Source organism: Vipera berus (assembly GCF_964194415.1).
Source record: "Vipera berus genome assembly, chromosome: 1".
In the NCBI taxonomy this organism is placed as follows: Eukaryota; Metazoa; Chordata; class Lepidosauria; order Squamata; family Viperidae; genus Vipera; species Vipera berus.
In genome coordinates this window covers 205716656-205735470 of record NC_138202.1, presented here as the reverse complement: position 1 = coordinate 205735470, position 18815 = coordinate 205716656, and the positions used below count along the sequence as shown (strand labels likewise).

Here is an 18815-nt window from a genome sequence, read left to right as displayed (position 1 = left end):
AAAATTCAGACCCTTGACAACTGATTCATATCTTTGACGGCTGCGGTGTCCTCAGGATCACGTGATGCCCTTTTGTGTCTTTCTGACAAGCAAAGTCAATGGGGAAGCCAGATTCACTTAACAACCTCGTTACTAACTAAACAGTTGCAATGTTTCACTTAACAACCCTGGCAAGAAAGATCGTAAAATGGGGCAAAACCCACTTACCAATGACTCCCTTAACAACAGAAAATTTGGGCTCAGTTGTGGTTGTAAGTTGAGGATTACCTGCACACAACTGTAATAGTAACAGTGACTACACATACTTTTCTCAATGTGTTGATGAGCTACTACTTATGGAACACCGGGTGCCACTGCAGCAGCCATCTCCTCAGGCCAGAAAACAGGACTGCCCAATACTAAATGTCCCACTGACAATAGTATACGCATATCACGTTCCATGTTGCAAAAGCATAAAAATAATAAAATTTCAGACATTTTTAGTGGGACAGATTTATCAAACACATAATGTGTGGACATCTTTAAAGAAAGTTTCCTCCTGAAAAAAAAAGATTAAAGATGCTTTATACTTACTAACTGAGACAGCACTGAGGGAAGGGAATGATACAGGTCAAAAAAGAGATCCAAAGTCTCTGGTTCCAGGAAAACTGAGAAGAACAAAAGTGAAAGTAAATGGGTGGTTTTATTTTTCTTCTAGCTGAGGCCTACCTCAAAAACACAACTATACATTTAAAATAATAAATGCCTGTGTCAAATAGTTTCAAATGAACTTTTTTATATATAATGTGAAATGAGGGCTTTGGGGGAAAGGGGAGAGCTTGCCTTTGTGTATTTATGCACTGATATTTTCATCCTAAGGGACGCGGTGGCTCAGTGGGTTAGGACGCTGAGCTTGTCGATCAGAAGGTCGGCAGTTTGGCGGGTCGAATCCCGAGTGCCGCGTAACAGAGTGAGCGCCTGTTACTCGTCCCAGCTTCTGCCAACCTTGCAGTTCTAAAGCACGTAAAAATGCAAGTAGAAAAATAGGGACCACTGCGGTGGGAAGGTAACAGCGTTCCGTGCGCCTTTGGCGTCTAGTCATGCCGGCCACATGACCACGGAGACGTCCTCGGACAAGCGCTGGCTCTTCAGCTTTGAAACGGAGATGAGCACCAGCCCCTAGAGTCGGAAACGACTAGCACGCATGTGTGGGGGAACCTTTACCTTTACCTATTTTCATCCTCTCTCCATCCCCACCCTTAGCTAGCTGACTCTTTATTTTTATAACTGGGATATTAATTCTCTGACAATTGTAGCACAATGAAGGATCAGCACTAGATTTGCTCTGAGTGGACTGTAAATAAAAGGCTGTGTTGCAAAACACAGTTCACTTGAGGTTCTGCCACTCACATAGGGTTGCTACCAAGAAGAGAGTGTTTGTGAAGCCCTTCCATCTCTCCCATTTAGGATCAGCCTTAAATTCTGCAGAGATTTTAATAAAAGTGCCTTTATTCATTTTTAAAAGTGCCAAGACAACTCTTAGCCCATTCTTACACTCTACTCTGTTAGCTGTTGCACTGATACCTCAGTAAGAATAAATATTCAAAAACCTCTCAGATAAGCCTTTTTTCATGTTCAACAGTAGTTTCATTTCTGCTTCGCAGCCTCTGACAGAATTTCATTATATGACACCGCAACACAACTGTCCATTTGCCAACATTATGGTTTTGTATGCTTATTTGTTTGCATTTTCTAAAAAATACATTTTGTCATGAAATGATTTACCAGATGGCATTTACCTGTTTAAATTACTGTTACTTCATATGGAACTCTACTCTCTTAGCTGTTGCACTTATACCTCCTTCTAACTTCTGATATGAGTGATTTGTCCAAAAACCAGATCTCAACTCAAACTAAAAAAAATGGTTCAAAGCATTGCTATCCTCTGAACAAGGACACCATACTTTCAAACAATTTCTTCCCCAAAAGGGGAAGAATTTATGATTGGGTATGAAATCCTCTGAACCTAGCATGAGGTTGATTTTTTCCCTTCAAACCACTCATCATGAAAGGAAATACTGCTGAAATCCATCTTTCAAGTAAGGCTATATCAAGATGGACCAGTGTCAAGGCAACATGTGATAGGCCAGATGGCTATAAGCTGCTGTTTTATCTCCTCAAACCTAAAAAACTGAATACGATCACATGTAATTTACACTATGTTGTGCACTGCATACCAGTATAAGCTGCACTGAAATCTACATTCAAGTCAGCGCAAAAACAATTTCATCCTCAAGGTGTCTTACAAATCTGTCATAATAGGGTTTGATAACGATAACTCTTCACTTATCCTAAAGAGTTCTACTGGCTGGCTACTTCAGAATCCAAACACATCTAGAAGGCACTACATTAGAAAAAGGTACATAGATTGTTAGCAATGATTATTCTCTTACTTGATCTCCAGTTTGTTGGAATCTGTACAGTACACAAATCATCTGCAGATTCATCTGCTGAACTACCAATGAAGTCATAGTTAAGACAATTGAGGACAAGCTTCAGAAGATGTATTGCTAAATTTTGTTGCTGTTGATCTTGAAGATTTAATGGCTTTGCCAATATCTAAATCCAAATTTTAAAAAAATGTGATTCAGTAACATGCTTATTTCTGAATAATGTAATGCCATTATCTTAAGAATTCCAATACGTCAAGAATTCCAGTACATATCACTTGCAAGTCTCAGTTATGAGGACCAATGCAAGGATTTGGATAAAACACCTAAATAGTCCTTGAGTTATGACCACTTCATTTGACAATGGCAATCCAGGCAGCCTCTGTTGCCATCAAGCAAAGATTATGGGTTGTTAAATGAGCACCTCCTGGCAACTTCCTGTTAGCTCCTGCAAAGGAAATCAGTGGGGAAATTGACAGGATGTCATGCCTCCGTCTGACCCTGAATCTGAGGAGGAAATGGAGCTGGAACAGGACCTTATGGAGGCCGAGGTGTCTGTGGCTTCAGAGGACTGTGGGGAAGAACAGGCTGAGGCAGGCCAGGGCCCTTCAGGTTTGGAACAGGGGAGACAGAGCTCAGGCAAGGAGCAAGGCCCACCCCCACCTGATCCTAGAGCACGGAGAGTGGACAGAAGGAGGGAACAACGCAGGCAGGCTCAATTGCTCAGGAGGAGAGCGTCCTGCCCCACTCTACAAGGCATACCTGGGGATTGAGATTTAAGGAGGCGCTGTGGGGTGGGGCATTTGTCGGGAACAAAGGTTGAATCTTGGGAGGGTTGTGTATTGTTGCTCTTGTTCTCTGCCTTCCGTTTGGAAAAGCTGGACACCTTGACTACCGGACTGGCTGACCACGTGGATTGAATGCTTTATGACCTCAGGCTGTATTTTGGATTCTCTCTTTGAAAACTGCTCAGGCAAGCTGGGATTCAAACCGGCTCATAAAAGTTTAGGATTCCTTGTTTGTTATCTATATGGCCTTGAGTACATTCTTACACTAATCAGGCTGTATTGAAACTGCTGTGTGTGTGTGTGTGTGTGTGTGTGTGTGTGTGTTTTGTTGGAGGCTTGCCAGCAAACGTGGGAGTGTTTGGAGGAAATTTGCAGCAATTAAAGAACTATTTACATTGCCAGCTGACTGCATTGCCTTTGTGCTGTGCCCTGGGTCATCACATAGGAAGTTGCAAGTCCCAAGTCATACAGAGGTTGGGTTGGCTGCTTCTGGGTGGGAGAAGATGTGTGTGTGTGTGGCCAAGAAGGCACGGTGCAAATGCAGCAAGGCTCAGGGAGGAATGCACGGGTGAGGGAGACTTACCAGAGCAACTTGCAACATTCCCCACCAGCTTCCCTATTGACTTTGCTTCTGGGAAGCTGGCAGGGAAAGTCACAAATTGTAATTATGTGACTGTGGGATCCTGCAATCATCATCAGTGTGAGCTGGTTACTAAGCATGCAGATTGCGATCACAGACTGCAGAGGTGTTGGGACGACCAGGACGTCAAGGAACTATAACCGTTAACTGTAACTATCACCATTCATTCAATGGTACTGTAACGCTGAGTGGACATTGAAGAAGTGGTCATTAACCAAGGACTACCTGTGCTAGGAAAAAAATAAAATATTTTTGTTCCCTACTCTCCTCTAGATCATTAATACAAAGTGAGTTATCATTAATCTCATTGACATAAGTCTATTTCAGGGACTGTATCTGCCAACATAAGACTCTTAAAATTACACTGGAATAAAGGATATTATTGCATTCCAGAGTTAATTGTCACGATTTATCTAACTACACAAGAGTAAACATGAGCATGTTGTTTGTTCACATTGTGATTTAATAAGGTACCAGGGTAGAAAGCAGGACACCATAAGTTCTATTCCCACCTTAGCCATGAAAGCCATCTGGGTGACTTTGTGCCAGTCCCTCTCTCAGCCCAACACTCATCACATTGCTGTTGTTGTGGGGAAAACAGGAAGAGTAAGGTGTGTTGGATATGTTCACCACCTTCAGTTATTTGTAAAAATAACGAAGGCAGGATACAAATAAATAAATAAAAATAAAGCAGCCTTCCTAGTTTATATATCTGGTACAGAATCTTTAAAAGCAACCATTTTCCTCATATTGGACTCCTCTTGCAATGATATAAATGCATATTAGGGGCCTGAATCCAATCTTCCATGCTTCTTAGTCCAATTCAAGGTGCTGATTATTACCTTTAAAGCCCTACGTGACATGAGGCCAGCTTATCCAAGGAACTATCTTACTCTCATCAGGCAGGGAAGGTATGTTATGGAGCCCATCAATTAAAGAATACCAACTGGCGGGGTGCCTTCTCTGCCATTACCCCTGGCCTTTGGAATATTCTCCCCCCCCAGCTGAGGTGGGCCCCCACTTTCCTGGCTTTTCAGAAGGGTGTGAAATCCTGGCTCTCAGAGTGGCCTGCAACCATGGGAGTGGATAGCACCTTGAAGGCACTCCCCCGCCTTTGAACTTCTTCGTTGTTTTTCACTTGGCTCCTATTTTATTGATGTATTGTATTTTATGTTTTTTATTATTTTAACTGTAAAACGCCAAAAGTCACTCTGCAAGTAAGATGAGCGGTATTTAAATTTGATAAATAAAAATAAATACATCTCAAATATTCATTTATCACTTTCTCACCATACATTCTAAAGAGCAGTCAGGGTTGATCTCCTCTAGGGACTGACCGGTTTGATCGCCTTGCAGTCCAAGGGACTCGCAGGAGTCTTCTCCAGCACCAGAGTTCAAAGGCCTCAATTCTTTGGCGCTCAGCCTTTTTTATGGTCCAACTTTCACTGCCATACATTGCAACTGGGAAGACCATAGCCTTGACTATACACACTGGACTGCTCTTTAGAAGGCCAGATCCTGAAGCTAAAACTCAAATCCTTTGGCCACCTAATGAGAAGGAAGGACTCACTGGAGAAGAGCCTAATGCTGGGAAAGATTGAGGGCAAGAGAAGAAGGGGACGACAGAGAATGAGGTGGCTGGATGGAGTCACTGAAGCAGTAGGCGTGAGCTTAAATGGACTCCAGAAGATGGTAGAGGACAGGAAGGCCTGGAGGAACGTTGTTCATAGGGTCGCGATGGGTCAGACACGACTTCGCAGCTAACAACAACAACAACACCATACATTGCATATTAATCTAGCTGCCTATGTTTCTGGCTAAAAAAGTGACTCTAGGAATAAAATATCAACAAATTAGGTTCTGATGGTAAAGAAATAATCTCACGATAATGTGATTAGTATTTGGGCCCACCTCTTTCAGCAGCGAGCATGCCAGCATCAAAATTTCTTTGAGAGTGGTATCACGGAAAGAGATAGCAATTCTACGATGCTTTGATGAAGGTCTTGAATAATCAATCTAAAACAAAGAAAGAAAACTCTTCATTTGAATATAACTTAAAACAGATTTTACAGGTGCTTACTATATACTCATAAAATGCATTATTATGAATAAAAGTAGTGTTAATATTTCATGTTGAATGAAAGAGGTTTTAAGCAGGGTTATCTAAAAGCAGCAGAACAAGCAACAGGAAAGGCAACCTGGTTTAACTACTGTCAGGCCAAGCCCAAAAGCAGCCATCCTGGCCACTTATAACAAATTTTAAATAATCATATTATTATGGAACGTTAAAAATGAAGAGCATAGTAATAGGCCAATAAGACTACCCCTTTTGATATTTCTGGAGCCTAGGTTAAAAAAAAAAAAGAAATATCAGGGCACATAAGAGTGACAACTATGAACACATGAGATATTTATCTGGTTTTATAAATGTGCAAAGATCCTGCTGATAACACAAGGTCTGTTCCTTTTTTCAAATTATTATAACTAGTTATAATATCAGTAGAATTGATCCTATTTTATTCACTCAGTGAGTTTTGAAACAATCCATTTCTAAGCTTCATTTGACAGAAAGTTTCTCTTTGGGATTTTTATCGTATTTATAGTGTAGTTTTACCTTTCATTAATCCTTCCTCCGAAACACTACGACAATAATCTGGTAGCGATATACTGTAAACTAATATGAAGGAAAGAAGTATACTTACAAAATTCATTTCCTGAGTTAGTTCTGAAAGAATCATTACTCCTATTATGCAGTGATCCACGGTCCCCTATAACAGAAATAGACTTTGAATAAAGGCTTTAGGTGGCTTTGAGAATAAGCATTCATGTTATCAACCACATAATTCATTTCCACTTCTCAGTACAAACACACAGAACAAAAATATGTGCATTTCTTTAAATGCAGTCATATCTCGGCACTCAACTGCATCAAACCTCATTGAGTTTGGTATTCAATGCATTTTGAAGCAGAAATCTTGTCCCTGCACTCATTTTTCTCCAGGTAGTCAATGCACAATAAAGAACTTGCTGATGTCAGCTGCCTCGTGACTCGTTATTTCTTCTCGGTACTCGTATTCGTATTCGTCGCGTCTTCCAGAATGAATTACCAACGAGTACCAAAGTACCACTCCATTATGTATTTTTTATTATTAAATATGGCATTATAATTTGACCAAATGAAATGATTTTCTTTTATTATACTGTAAATTAAGGACAGCACAATTTTTCCATTATAATGTAATAATTATTATATCCCATACATTATAAAACCATAATTCTTCACATATCAATAAAACCCAAATTTCCAGTCTATACTATAGTTAAAAATCACATTTATATCTTTCAATTTTATCATTTTCCCCAAAATCAGAATAATAAATCAACATTAGAAAGTAGCAGGGCAGGCCTATATCATATTGGGCAAATATTCCCTTGGTCATTTTATTTGTCAACTTCCTAAAACCACCATACTACTACTGCGCAGTGCATAATATTAAAAACAGTAAAAACTTCATAACCATCAAAAATAGACATCCAGTTAAAACAATACAACCAACCTTCAACTGCCCTATTCCAAAAAGAGGCCCTGCCATAACCCCTATCCCAGTGCTCGGTGGAAGAGCCGAGCTGAGCTCGGTAGAAAATATCCTCAAGAGTCAATTAAACCAGAGGTCTACAACCTTTCCGGGCTCATAGACCGAAGGGAAGGAGACCAGGTTCAAAATTGGTGTGTGCGCACGCGTACAGGGTCACACACACTGGCGTGGCACTAGCAGCACCACTCGCACATGCAGCATGTGCAAACGGGCTGTGCAACCCACCCCGGCTATCAGCCCCATTCGTGTATGTGCAAACAGGCCACGGACACCCGCCCCACACTAGCATCCCCATTTGCACTCATGCACATGCGCAAATTGGCCCGTGGGCACTAGCACAACTGGGGGAGTGCGCACCCATGCTGCTCACACTGGCCAGCCATTTCCGCAGCCCGCTGGCCAACAGCCTGCGGCCTGTTCCCAGGCTGTGGCCCATAGGTTGGGGAAACCTGAATTAAACAATTCAGGTTAAGAGCCTTATAAATCTCTGCAGAGAACGTTATTCCAAATGTCAGGCACAAAAACATGCTGTCATTTCAAAGGGAAGGAATGTAACATGTGCATAACTTCTAGGAAACCTATCTGCTGGTTCTACCAAACATATGAAACCGCCTTATTTAGCTCACAGCCAGTTACTCTGACTAGCTGTGGATCTCCATACATACCCAAGGGAAAAAAATCATGCCAATCTAATATTGTAATAACGCATAAATAGCTGCTAGGTTTTCTGATAAAGTATACAAGGTAAAGTCTTACACTAATTTTAACTGAAAATTTAAATCTTCAGACATGGCAACTATTGATAACTTTCTGTTTTTTATTATTATTTTAAGATATTTGAAAGCCAATCAAGGAAACAAAAATACAAATTTCTATTGTAGTGTTGTCAAAATCAAATTAATAATTGGCAAAGCCCACCAATATAATAAGAATCATAAACTAGAATAAACAATTAACAAGGTTTTTTTTCTAATCTTAAATACTCTGTCCTTATTATCAAGCAATTTCTAGCATTTTAAAGTCTTACATTAAGAGAAACCTAAACTATGGATGTGATACAAGTCCATGTGCAGGATTATGGTCCATGGTTTCTAGATTAAATTAAATTTAGTATCAACTTGTTTTTTAACTACAAAGCTATTTTTGACAGTGATGCATACTCCCATAGTTTACCATTCTTTTAAAGAAAGAATTATCTGCAATTTTCAGTAAGAAAAATAAAGGTTTTGTTTTTTTTCCAAAAGAATATGTAAAAGTTTTGTGCCTGTTTATGGCTGTGATAGAAAGGTCTATATTTGCATTATGGCTTCTGAAAATATATGCATAGGAAGGAAAAGTCTGTATTTGTACATGCTTCAAACCAAAGATATTGCCTACATATTTTAATATTTATTTCAACAAACACTTTCTCATGCTTACCTGTAAAAACTTTTTAACATCAGCAATAATGTCTCTAAAAATCAACTCGTCTTTCTGAACCTCAAACCATCCTAATTTTGTGATCTTTGCAATTACTTGAACAAGAGCCTGAATCACAAAAAGGGCCAATTTTGGTCGAGATGCAATATAATTCAGTATATAGTTTCCTGTACCAAGATTTAAAAAAAAAGCAATTATTTGGGGTTAAAGATAACTGAAAGATAGAAAACAATGAAAGAACTTGTAAAATCAACTACTTTTGAATTCTTAAGAAGAAATTGTCGTATATACGCACATATTAGTCTAACCGCAGATAACCCAACTCTCAAACGTTTACCAAAGTAATCCTCAACATGCGACCACAACTGAGCCCAAACCTTCTGTTGCTAAGGGAGACATTTGTTAAGTGAGGTTTTGCCCTATTTTATGACCTTTCTTGACACTGTTGTGAAGTGAATCACTGCATTTTTAATGCATTTAGCAATGTGGTTGTTAAGTGAATCTGGTTTCCCCATTGACTTTGCTTGTCAGAAAGTTACAAAAGGTGATCACATGACCAAGAACACTGCAACCATCATAAATAGGAATCAGTTGCCAAGTGTTTGAATTTAATCATGTGACCATGGAGATGCTGGAATGGTTAAGTGTAAAAAATGGTCCTAAGTTACTTTTTTCAGTGGCGTTGTAACTCTGAACTGTCACTAAATGAACTGTTGTAAGTCAAGGACTACCTGCGCCATGAAAAATGCTCTATCTATGGATGTCAACCTTCATCTTCTATGATATTTTGGCTATGAATCTGAAGGTTTGCTAATTTGCGGATGGGCTTACATACGAGTATATATGGGAAATATAGATATTTAATTAAATGTATCACAGATTAGCCCATTTGAGGATTATGCTGAACGTAAAATTTTAGGTACCTATTGGCTCTTAAAATTCTCAGCTTATCCACAAGTATATGCAGCATTTATTTTATGTAAATTACCTACTTGCAGATATGAGCCCAGATATAACTAAAATGGTTGAAAAGTTCTTTTATACTATTATTAATATAAGACAAGGGACGCGGTGGCTCAGTGGGTTAGGACGCTGAACTTGTCGATCGGAAGGTCGGCAGTTTGGCGGGTTGAATCCCGAGTGCCGCGTAGCAGAGTGAGCGCCTGTTACTCGTCCCAGCTTCTGCCCACCTAGCAGTTCGAAAGCACGTAAAAATGCAAGTAGAAAAATAGGGACCACTCCGGTGGGAAGGTAACAGCGTTCCGTGCGCCTTTGGCGTCTAGTCATGCCGGCCACATGACCACGGAGACGTCCTCGGACAAGCGCTGGCTCTTCGGCTATGAAACGGAGATGAGCACCGGCCCCTAGAGTCGGAAACGACTAGCACGCATGTGCGGGGGAACCTTTACCTTTACCTTTAATATAAGACACTAGTTATTTTTGATGCAGCTATGCTAATTGTACAAGTTAATTTAGGTATGTGATTAACCAAAAGCAATTACAGAATTCATTCAGATAGGATGCAGAATTGTACCACTATGCCTTAGAATTAAAGTAAAATGTTTCCTTTCCATGTTCCAGAGCTAAACTTTATAGTGAGAAGTACCGTATTTATCGGCGTATGACACGCACTTTTTCTTCCTGAAAATAGGGGGCAAATGATGTGTGCGTGTTATACACCGATATAATTTAAGGTTTTTTCCTGAAATTTCCTTTTTAAAATGAGGTGCGTGTTATACGCCAGTGCGTGTTATACGCTGATAAATACGGTATTCACATTCGGACTGTGAACAACAAAATTATTATTAGTGACTAAAGAAGAGAACAAAAATTATACTATATATCAGGCACATAGAAATGGAAGACAAAGCTACAAACAAAAATTGCATGAGAATCACTTGAGTCAAAATATTATAGGGCTTATTATGCACCTGATTTCACAAAAATAGCTCAAACTAACCCAAATTCTTTATGGTTATTAATTAGCAGGCTGCCACAATGACAGAATTCATACACTGCATTGTGCTAAGACAGGCATGTCAAACCCGCGACATCATGTGACGTCGCGTGACGTATCAAGACTTTTTCCCCATTGTCGGCAATGGGGAGGGCGCCATTTCGTCATGATGCATCCAGCCTGCGGACCGGCAATTTGACATGCCTGTGCTAAGGGTTTGTTTAACTATTGTTTCCTAACTAAGCTATAATTTGCATGGGCTCCCCATGCAAATTATGAACTATATAATAATTATGAACTATATAATAGTTTAACTCAGGCATGTGAAACTGCCGGCCCATGGGCCAGATGCGCCATGCCGAAACCGCACCCACCCCATTGCCGGTAATGGGGAAAACGTCGCAGAGTTTGACATGCCTAGTTTAACTGCATTTACAAAAAAATTCGTAGCCAAACCCAATAAACCGTATTATGATTTGTGAGAAAAGTAAACATATGCAATACGTTTAAGTTTCTTTCTATAAATGTGCAAGACAGCCAATTCTCCAAATATGCATGAGGTTCTCAAGCATAGACCTACATCTACCACATTACTTATAAAATCACAGAAATCTGTATACTATTTCTCTGGCTCTAACAGATAAATATGTTTTAAGAACCAGACGAAACAACTTTTATTTTCTTTCTTTTTTTCTAATTTTAAGTTTAGGATCACTTATAAATCTTTGACATGAATAAATAACTTTGTATTTAAGATCAGTATAACACACTACAAAGCAGGTAAGAATGATACCTATCACTATTTTCATTTTAAGGACTAAACATTACCATCACCAAACTATTTGACTGGAAAGATATACCAAATGCTTGTACAAATGTGATTCAGCTCCTGCTCAGGTATTTATAATTATTTAAAGTAGTGGCCAAAATTGTGGAAACCTTTTGGGAAAAGTGTATTTTTGAGGTTTGATGGCTAATAACACAACTTTTTTGGGGTGGAGTAGTACCATAAAATTATATATCAATGGAAAGATAATTTAATCAAGAATGTAATGCAACAAAGTTTGTTCAGGATTCAGTTATTGATGTCATGTATTGAAGCTGAGAGGAGGACATTTGTCAGTGTGTTATATGATCGCTATCAAGTTGATTGGGGTTTTTTGTGTTTTTTAATTTAGTGAGCTTGTAAAACGTAGTAATATTAAAGTAATGATGCAAAGAGTTGACTGGTTGCCCAGAAAGCGATGTGAAATAGTAATATTAAGTGAACAAGGCTACAGTTATAAAGAAATTAGAAGAAAAATTGGTGGAAACTTAACCAAAGGTGGCATTTCTACTGTACACTTCTCCCAAAAGACTTCCACAATTTTGGCCACTATTGTATATGAAACATAAGCAATTGAACACATATAATGCCTCTTCTATTGCCTAAAGATGAGAAACCGCAGATTATAGGAAATATTCACACTCTTCGATTATGAAACTATAATGATAAATTTTTTTAAAGTTGTATGTTTAAGTTGCTAGTAATTACATTTTAGATTATAAACACAATTTTACTATTGAAAAGAATAAAAAATGCTTACTGATGTCCATTCTTTGTTGAATAGGTAAAGGTGTGGTTTTGCATACAAGTTTTGAGAGACATGTTGCTGCTAACAATTGCGCATAGGATGTCTAGACAAAAATATACACAATTGAAATGGTAATAGTAACATTGCATAATACTAAAGAGTTTTAAAGCAAACAGATAATCTTGCAACAAGAAATTCTTTTCCTAACATTTTGCTATTTAGCGAACCATATCTATTCTGACACAGAGGTCTCCAATCTCCACGGTCCAGTAGTGGGCCATGAGGTATTTGCAACAGGGCCGTGGAAACGGTGGATTAGCGAGCATGAACATCCCCCCTTCTGCGAGTAGCGGGCGAGCATGTGCATATGTGATTAATTTCCGTGCGGCAGGCATGCATACACACCACTCAAACTGGAACTTTGCATGGACTTGCTGGCCATTCGCGTGGAACCATCCCCTCTCCCCACTGGTCCGCAAAGCCAGAAAGGTTGGGGAATAATTCATGATTCATTATAATAAGCAAAGAACCCAACACTGTATAAATAATATTAAAAGAACTATTTTTATAATTTACTTATAGTCCTTGACTTACAACCATTTGTTTAGTGACTGTTCAAAGTTATAACAGCATGAAAAAGTGACTTATGACCAGTTTTACATACATACACACACACACACACCACTACCTTACAACGGATAACACTACCTTACATCCATGGTGTATCCGAAGCCACAGCGTGCATATTGGCCCCCCATAAAGTCAGTGTTGCCCAGAAACCTGATCAAACTCTGTGTGCCCGTGTCATGCGTCCAAAATATCCACTCCCCAATGAAGAGAAGTCCTCAGTTATATACAGGACAGCATGTGAGAACTACCATTGCAATTATACTGGGGAGATGGCGAAACGGTTGGGGACTAGGATACATGAACACGAGCTTGCAGTTAAAAGACAGGAACAACATTCGCAGGTGTGGGCATACATGGCTACAAAAAAACATACCTTTGATTTGGTGGGGGCTGAGGCAATTGCCCAAGACAACACCAAGGGCGGCCAATTATTTAAAGAGGTCTGGTTTTTGGACCATTCCTCAATTAATCGTCATATAGATCTCCTCCCTGCATACCAAGCCCTTAGGAGTTGGGAAGAAGGATGGTGCAGACAACGCGAAAACTCACGGATTATACCGCTGAGCCAAGACCAAGATCGCATGATCACACAGCAACCCCGCACTACAAACAGTAGAAAGAGGGAGGAGCAATCTCCAGGGACTTTTGGCATGAGGACAACATGCTCAATGACAATGGCATCGATCATAACTGGAAGAACAAATAATGATCCCCCATTGACAGCAAGCACTCAGAGGCAATTGCACTCCACAAGAACAAGTGCAAAGCAGCTCGAGAGAATACAACCAGTGACGCGCTCCATAAGTGGAGCGCAAAAGCGCCAATGATATAAATGTAGTTTCACCTCTCCAGCAATTTTATCCTGACAATGTTGGCAGTTGACCAAAGAAAGCTCGATTTTATTAAAACTGCTTTGGTTTTTTATCTCATCCCGGTGTTCGTACTTTCGTTTCAATACATACATACATACACACATATATACACATACATATATGACAGCAGCACTATCTCAGGATCATGTGATCACCATTTGTAACCTTCCCAACCAGCTTCTGACCATGCAAAGATTTGTTCAATGATTGCATGATTCACTTAACAACTGCAGCGATTCACTGAACAATTGTGGCAAAAAGGGTCATAAAATGGGGCAAAACTCACTTAACAACTGCCTTGCTTAGCAATGACAAGTTTGGGCTAAATTATGCTCGTAACACAAGGACTACCTATATTTATTATTTTATCATTTTAGTAACTTACCATTTATTTATCATTTTACTTATAAAAGAGCCTTTCTCATTTTTATAATTGGTTTTTGTAAATAAAATAATTGCAGGCACCAATAACTATTTTTCAGAATACTGTAATACACTCTGCTTTACATAGCCACACAGACACCATGTAGCAATACAATACACAATTAAGTTATTGTTATATGAATATATTTATTATATGGGTATACGATTACATATAACTAGTATCATTATTTCCAACATGTACTAGCTATATCTACATTATAGATAAGGTTTTTCAGGCATCCATACACATCTGCACGTATCTTATAGCTTCATTGGTACCAACAGGGTTTTAACAAATGAAATGGACATCTGCTATTTCTTTTAATGTCCTCAAGTTTCCATCAAGGAATTTCCAGCTGGCAATATGCCTTTGATTACTAATCCCAAACTAAAAGGGAATAAACTTTGTAGTCCATCAAACACATAAATAAAATACCTTCTAAGCGCAGGATTTTATACTATTTTTTTTAAGTCAAAAATTCAAGCGGTCACTGAAATTTTCTATAGCATATGGAATGCTTTAAGACTGTAACTGAATCCCAAAAAGAATTTATTTTTTATTTTTTATTTTAATTCCATTTATATCCCGCCCTTCTCCAAAGACTCAGGGCGGCTTACAAGCTTAGCAGTAGCCTTCATTCTATGTATATGCCTGCTTGTTAGGGCTTTCACACACCCCCAAGCGGCATTATTACAAAGTCAGCTTATTGCCCCCAACAATTTGATAGAAGATATACAAGTATTCTAAATTCTAAACAATGTTTAGCTTTCCTTAATTATCAACAAGGTTTTTTATGTAGTTACAACTTCCCACTGATGTGAGAAAGTGTCATTTATTTGTTGTCATTTCATAAAAGGACGCTTACAAAATAACTTTTTTTAAGACAGTCTGTGACACACACAGGACAAACAAACTTATAAACAGGTTATGCTCCAAGAGGCTGCAAAACCATTCTGTAGCAGGGATACTCAACCTCTGGTCTGTGGCCTGTTGGAAACCAGGCCACACAAGCAGTCGGTGAGCACACACAGCCCCATATGCTCATGTGCGGGATTAGGTTGCGCCTGCAAAACCAACACAACCACCTCGCCTGCTGCTGTTTCTGGTCTGTGGAACTGGAAACATTGAGGACTGCTGCTCTATAGCAATAAACGGGGTTTAACAACCACCGCAAAAAAGGTCATAAAATTGGATCTGGTCACGTGACCTGTCAAGACTTAATTACTGTAATTGCATGGATCAATTACAGTTGCAACTGAGGACTACTTTAAAGTTCCTTATCTACCACATGGTCAATATGAGCATTCTCGGTGGGTGCGCCAATCCTTTGGAACCGCTTACCAGCTGAAATCCGGATGGCCCCCGACCTTCGCTCCTTCCGGCGTGATCTAAAAACTTATCTATTCCAACAAGCCGGCCTGGCCTGATGGATTTGGGTTTTAAAATTTTCTCACTTTATTGCTTTATTGTATTCTTACTTTATTGCTCTGTACACCGCCCTGAGTCCTCCGGGAGAAGGGCGGTATATAAAACAAACAAATAAATAAATAAATATACTATCCACCAGAACATCAACAGATTATCTCCTCCCAAATTACACGCAGGTAATCCTCCCTTAATGAATGGTTGCTTAGCGACCAAAATTACCAGACCTCCCCACAAAGGTTCTTATGACTCACATCCTGAATTTTAACAACCGGATCTCTGCTACAATCACAGGATCACGTTGTGAGCATTTGATAACCAGCTCGCATTTACGGCCATTTGCACCATCCTGCAATCATGTACTTTCAGCTTTTTTTTGCCAGTATTCACCATTTACTTCCAGTTTTTTTTTATTTTTTTTTATTTTAATTGCATTTATATCCCGCCCTTCTCCGAAGACTCAGGGCGGCTTACAAGCTTAGCAGTAGCCTTCATTCTATGTATATGCCTGCTTATTAGGGCTTTCACACACACCCCAAGCGGCATTATTACAAAGTCAGCTTAATTGCCCCCAACAATCTGGGTCCTCATTTTACGTACCTCGGAAGGATGGAAGGCTGAGTCAACCTTGAGCCTGGTGGGACTCGAACCTGCACTAATTGCAGGCAGCTGGTGTTACTTAAGGAGGCATTAGCCCACTGCTCCACCAAGGCTTTTGGCAAAAAAATTCCCACTGGATAAAACGGCTTTGTTTAATGACCATGGCATTCACTTAACAACCACGGCACAAAGGGCTGTAAAAGCAGGCATAGTCACATAGTGACCAACTAAAGAATTTACAACTCACGACTTACAACCATATTTCTGGGCTCAATTACAGTTTTTAGTTGAGGACTATACATATAGGTCACATCCGTGAACTCATGTAACCTTTTTGAAAACAATATTGAAATAGTGTACAACTGCCTTCTCCCAAGATATTTTCTCAATTTTCCAGCCTAGTCTACAGCTTTGGCCTTTCCTGGTATCTACCATCCAAACACCAACCAAGTCTGACCTTGCTTAACTTTTATCAAGATATACCAGGGGCTGCAATCTACTCTGGATAAGAATATAATCTCACTTGAGGATATATGTCTTTGTTTTGTTTCCTCCGTTGGTCCAATGTTGCAAAAGCTTATGAGTTCTTTATCTATGATCACTAATCAATTTTACTATTGCTATTATAAAATATAGGGATGCGGTGGCTCAGCGGGTTAGGACACTGAGCTTGTCGATCAGAAGGTCGGCAGTTTGGCGGGTCAAACCCTAAGTGCCGCGTAGCAGAGTGAGCACCTGTTACTCGTCCCAGCTTCTGCCAACCTAGCAGTTTCAAAGCACGTAAAAATGCAAGTAGAAAAATAGGGACCACTATGGTGGGAAGGTAACAGCGTTCCGTGCGCCTTTGGCGTCTAGTCATGTCGGCCACATGACCACGGAGACGTCCTCGGACAAGTGCTGGCTCTTTGACTTTGAAACGGAGATGAGCCCCTAGAGTCGGAAACGACTAGCACCCATGTGCAGGGGAACCTTTACCTTTACCTATTATAAAATATAACAAATGTACAGCTAAAGAAAAATCTGACAGTCAAATGTACCTTGATAATACGTAGTCGTAGACAGTCTTGGTACCTGGAAGAAGATTTGAGCAAAACTGCGTAACAGATATGTACATCGATAATAAAGTTTAAAGTGCTTACTGTTCCTTGTTCCAGTAAAAGCTGGCACTGACTGAGACATTCAGGACTGTTAATAAGCTCCAAAAGAACTTTTTCTGCTTGTAATCTTTGGGCTAAATCTGTGCCCTCATATAGCTGTTTACAAAGAACTTCTAATTCTGCTAAACTCTGTTGGGAAGAATAAAATGTCAGATATTAAAACTACATACGTATATATTTTCCCTGAATGTTCATGCAAATCCATATGTCATTAATTTATTCATTTATCATTCAGATGAAACACCTTGGCAAAAAAATGAAACAATGGCAAAAAATACCGCATTTAGCATTTAAATTTCCTTAATAATCTGAAATACATGCTTTTTCCCACTTTGCCATCCATGAAGTGAATTACCATAGATCAAACACTTAGGCTAAGCTAGTAATGAGTATCAACATTTTCAGGGTTAAGCTGAATCTGTGCCACTCACTTCATGGATGCCAGGTTCTAATTTTAATCTATTTTTCCCTTAATTTCCTGTTCTATGACAATATTAAAAGTATAAGATCCATTTTCCCAAATATTATCCTAGCCTAGATTCATTTCTATTCCTGACGCACAGGATAATAGTATGAATAGTTAGAACAGTTATGTCCATTCAGTGAAAATACATTTATTTACTCATCTCAAAAGATTACTAATGCAGTATTTATGTAAATATTGATAATTAACATAAAAATTAATAATTAAGCACATCAAGGCATTAAGTCAAAACTAATTAATTGTAATTGTTTCAATATAGTTACAATTAAGTTATGTTTACTAAACTGCTTCTGACCAAAGACCTTCATTGCAGTTGTGAAGTTAGTGTAGTGATTGTTAAAGAGAATCTGGCTTCCCCATTGGGAAAGTCGCAAAAGATGCTCACATGACCCTGGGACAATGCCAGTTGCCAAGCATCCAAATCAAACTGAAAATTTTAAGATAAAATAACAAAAATGTAGAATAACATGGTTGCATAAAGTGTGCACACTCTTAAAATTTTGTTGAAATGCCTTTTGGTTTTATAACATTCAGTTTTTTGGAGTAGGAGCCTATCAACATGGCACATCTTGCCTTGGGAATCTTTGCCCACTCTTCCTTTCAAAAGCACTTCAAATCTGTCCCATTGCCAGGGCATCTCCTGCGATCAGCCTTCTTCAGGTCACCCCCCCTCCAGATTTTCAATTGGAAAAGGTCTGGACTTTGGGTGGGCCATTTGAAAACTTTTAATTTTCTGGTGAAGCCATTCTTTTGTTGATTTGAAGGTATGCTTTGGGTCTTTCTTATGCTGAAAGGTGAAAATCCTCTTCTTCTTCAGCAT

At 39.2% G+C, this 18815-nt stretch overlaps 1 protein-coding gene across 1 annotated transcript in view; it reads right to left on the bottom strand.

Moving 5' to 3' along the window:
* Nucleotides 1-18815, bottom strand: part of RANBP17 (RAN binding protein 17) — a gene marked incomplete at its 5' end in the record, with an annotated part of 216120 nt that overhangs the window by 194285 nt on the left and 3020 nt on the right. Inside the window, 7 exons of the mRNA XM_081343844.1 lie at nucleotides 574-647; nucleotides 2433-2598; nucleotides 5769-5873; nucleotides 6560-6625; nucleotides 8873-9039; nucleotides 12416-12506; nucleotides 17494-17640. Of these exons, the coding sequence (XP_081199970.1) occupies nucleotides 574-647; nucleotides 2433-2598; nucleotides 5769-5873; nucleotides 6560-6625; nucleotides 8873-9039; nucleotides 12416-12506; nucleotides 17494-17640 (816 nt within the window). The remainder of the gene's footprint in view (nucleotides 1-573; nucleotides 648-2432; nucleotides 2599-5768; nucleotides 5874-6559; nucleotides 6626-8872; nucleotides 9040-12415; nucleotides 12507-17493; nucleotides 17641-18815) is intronic.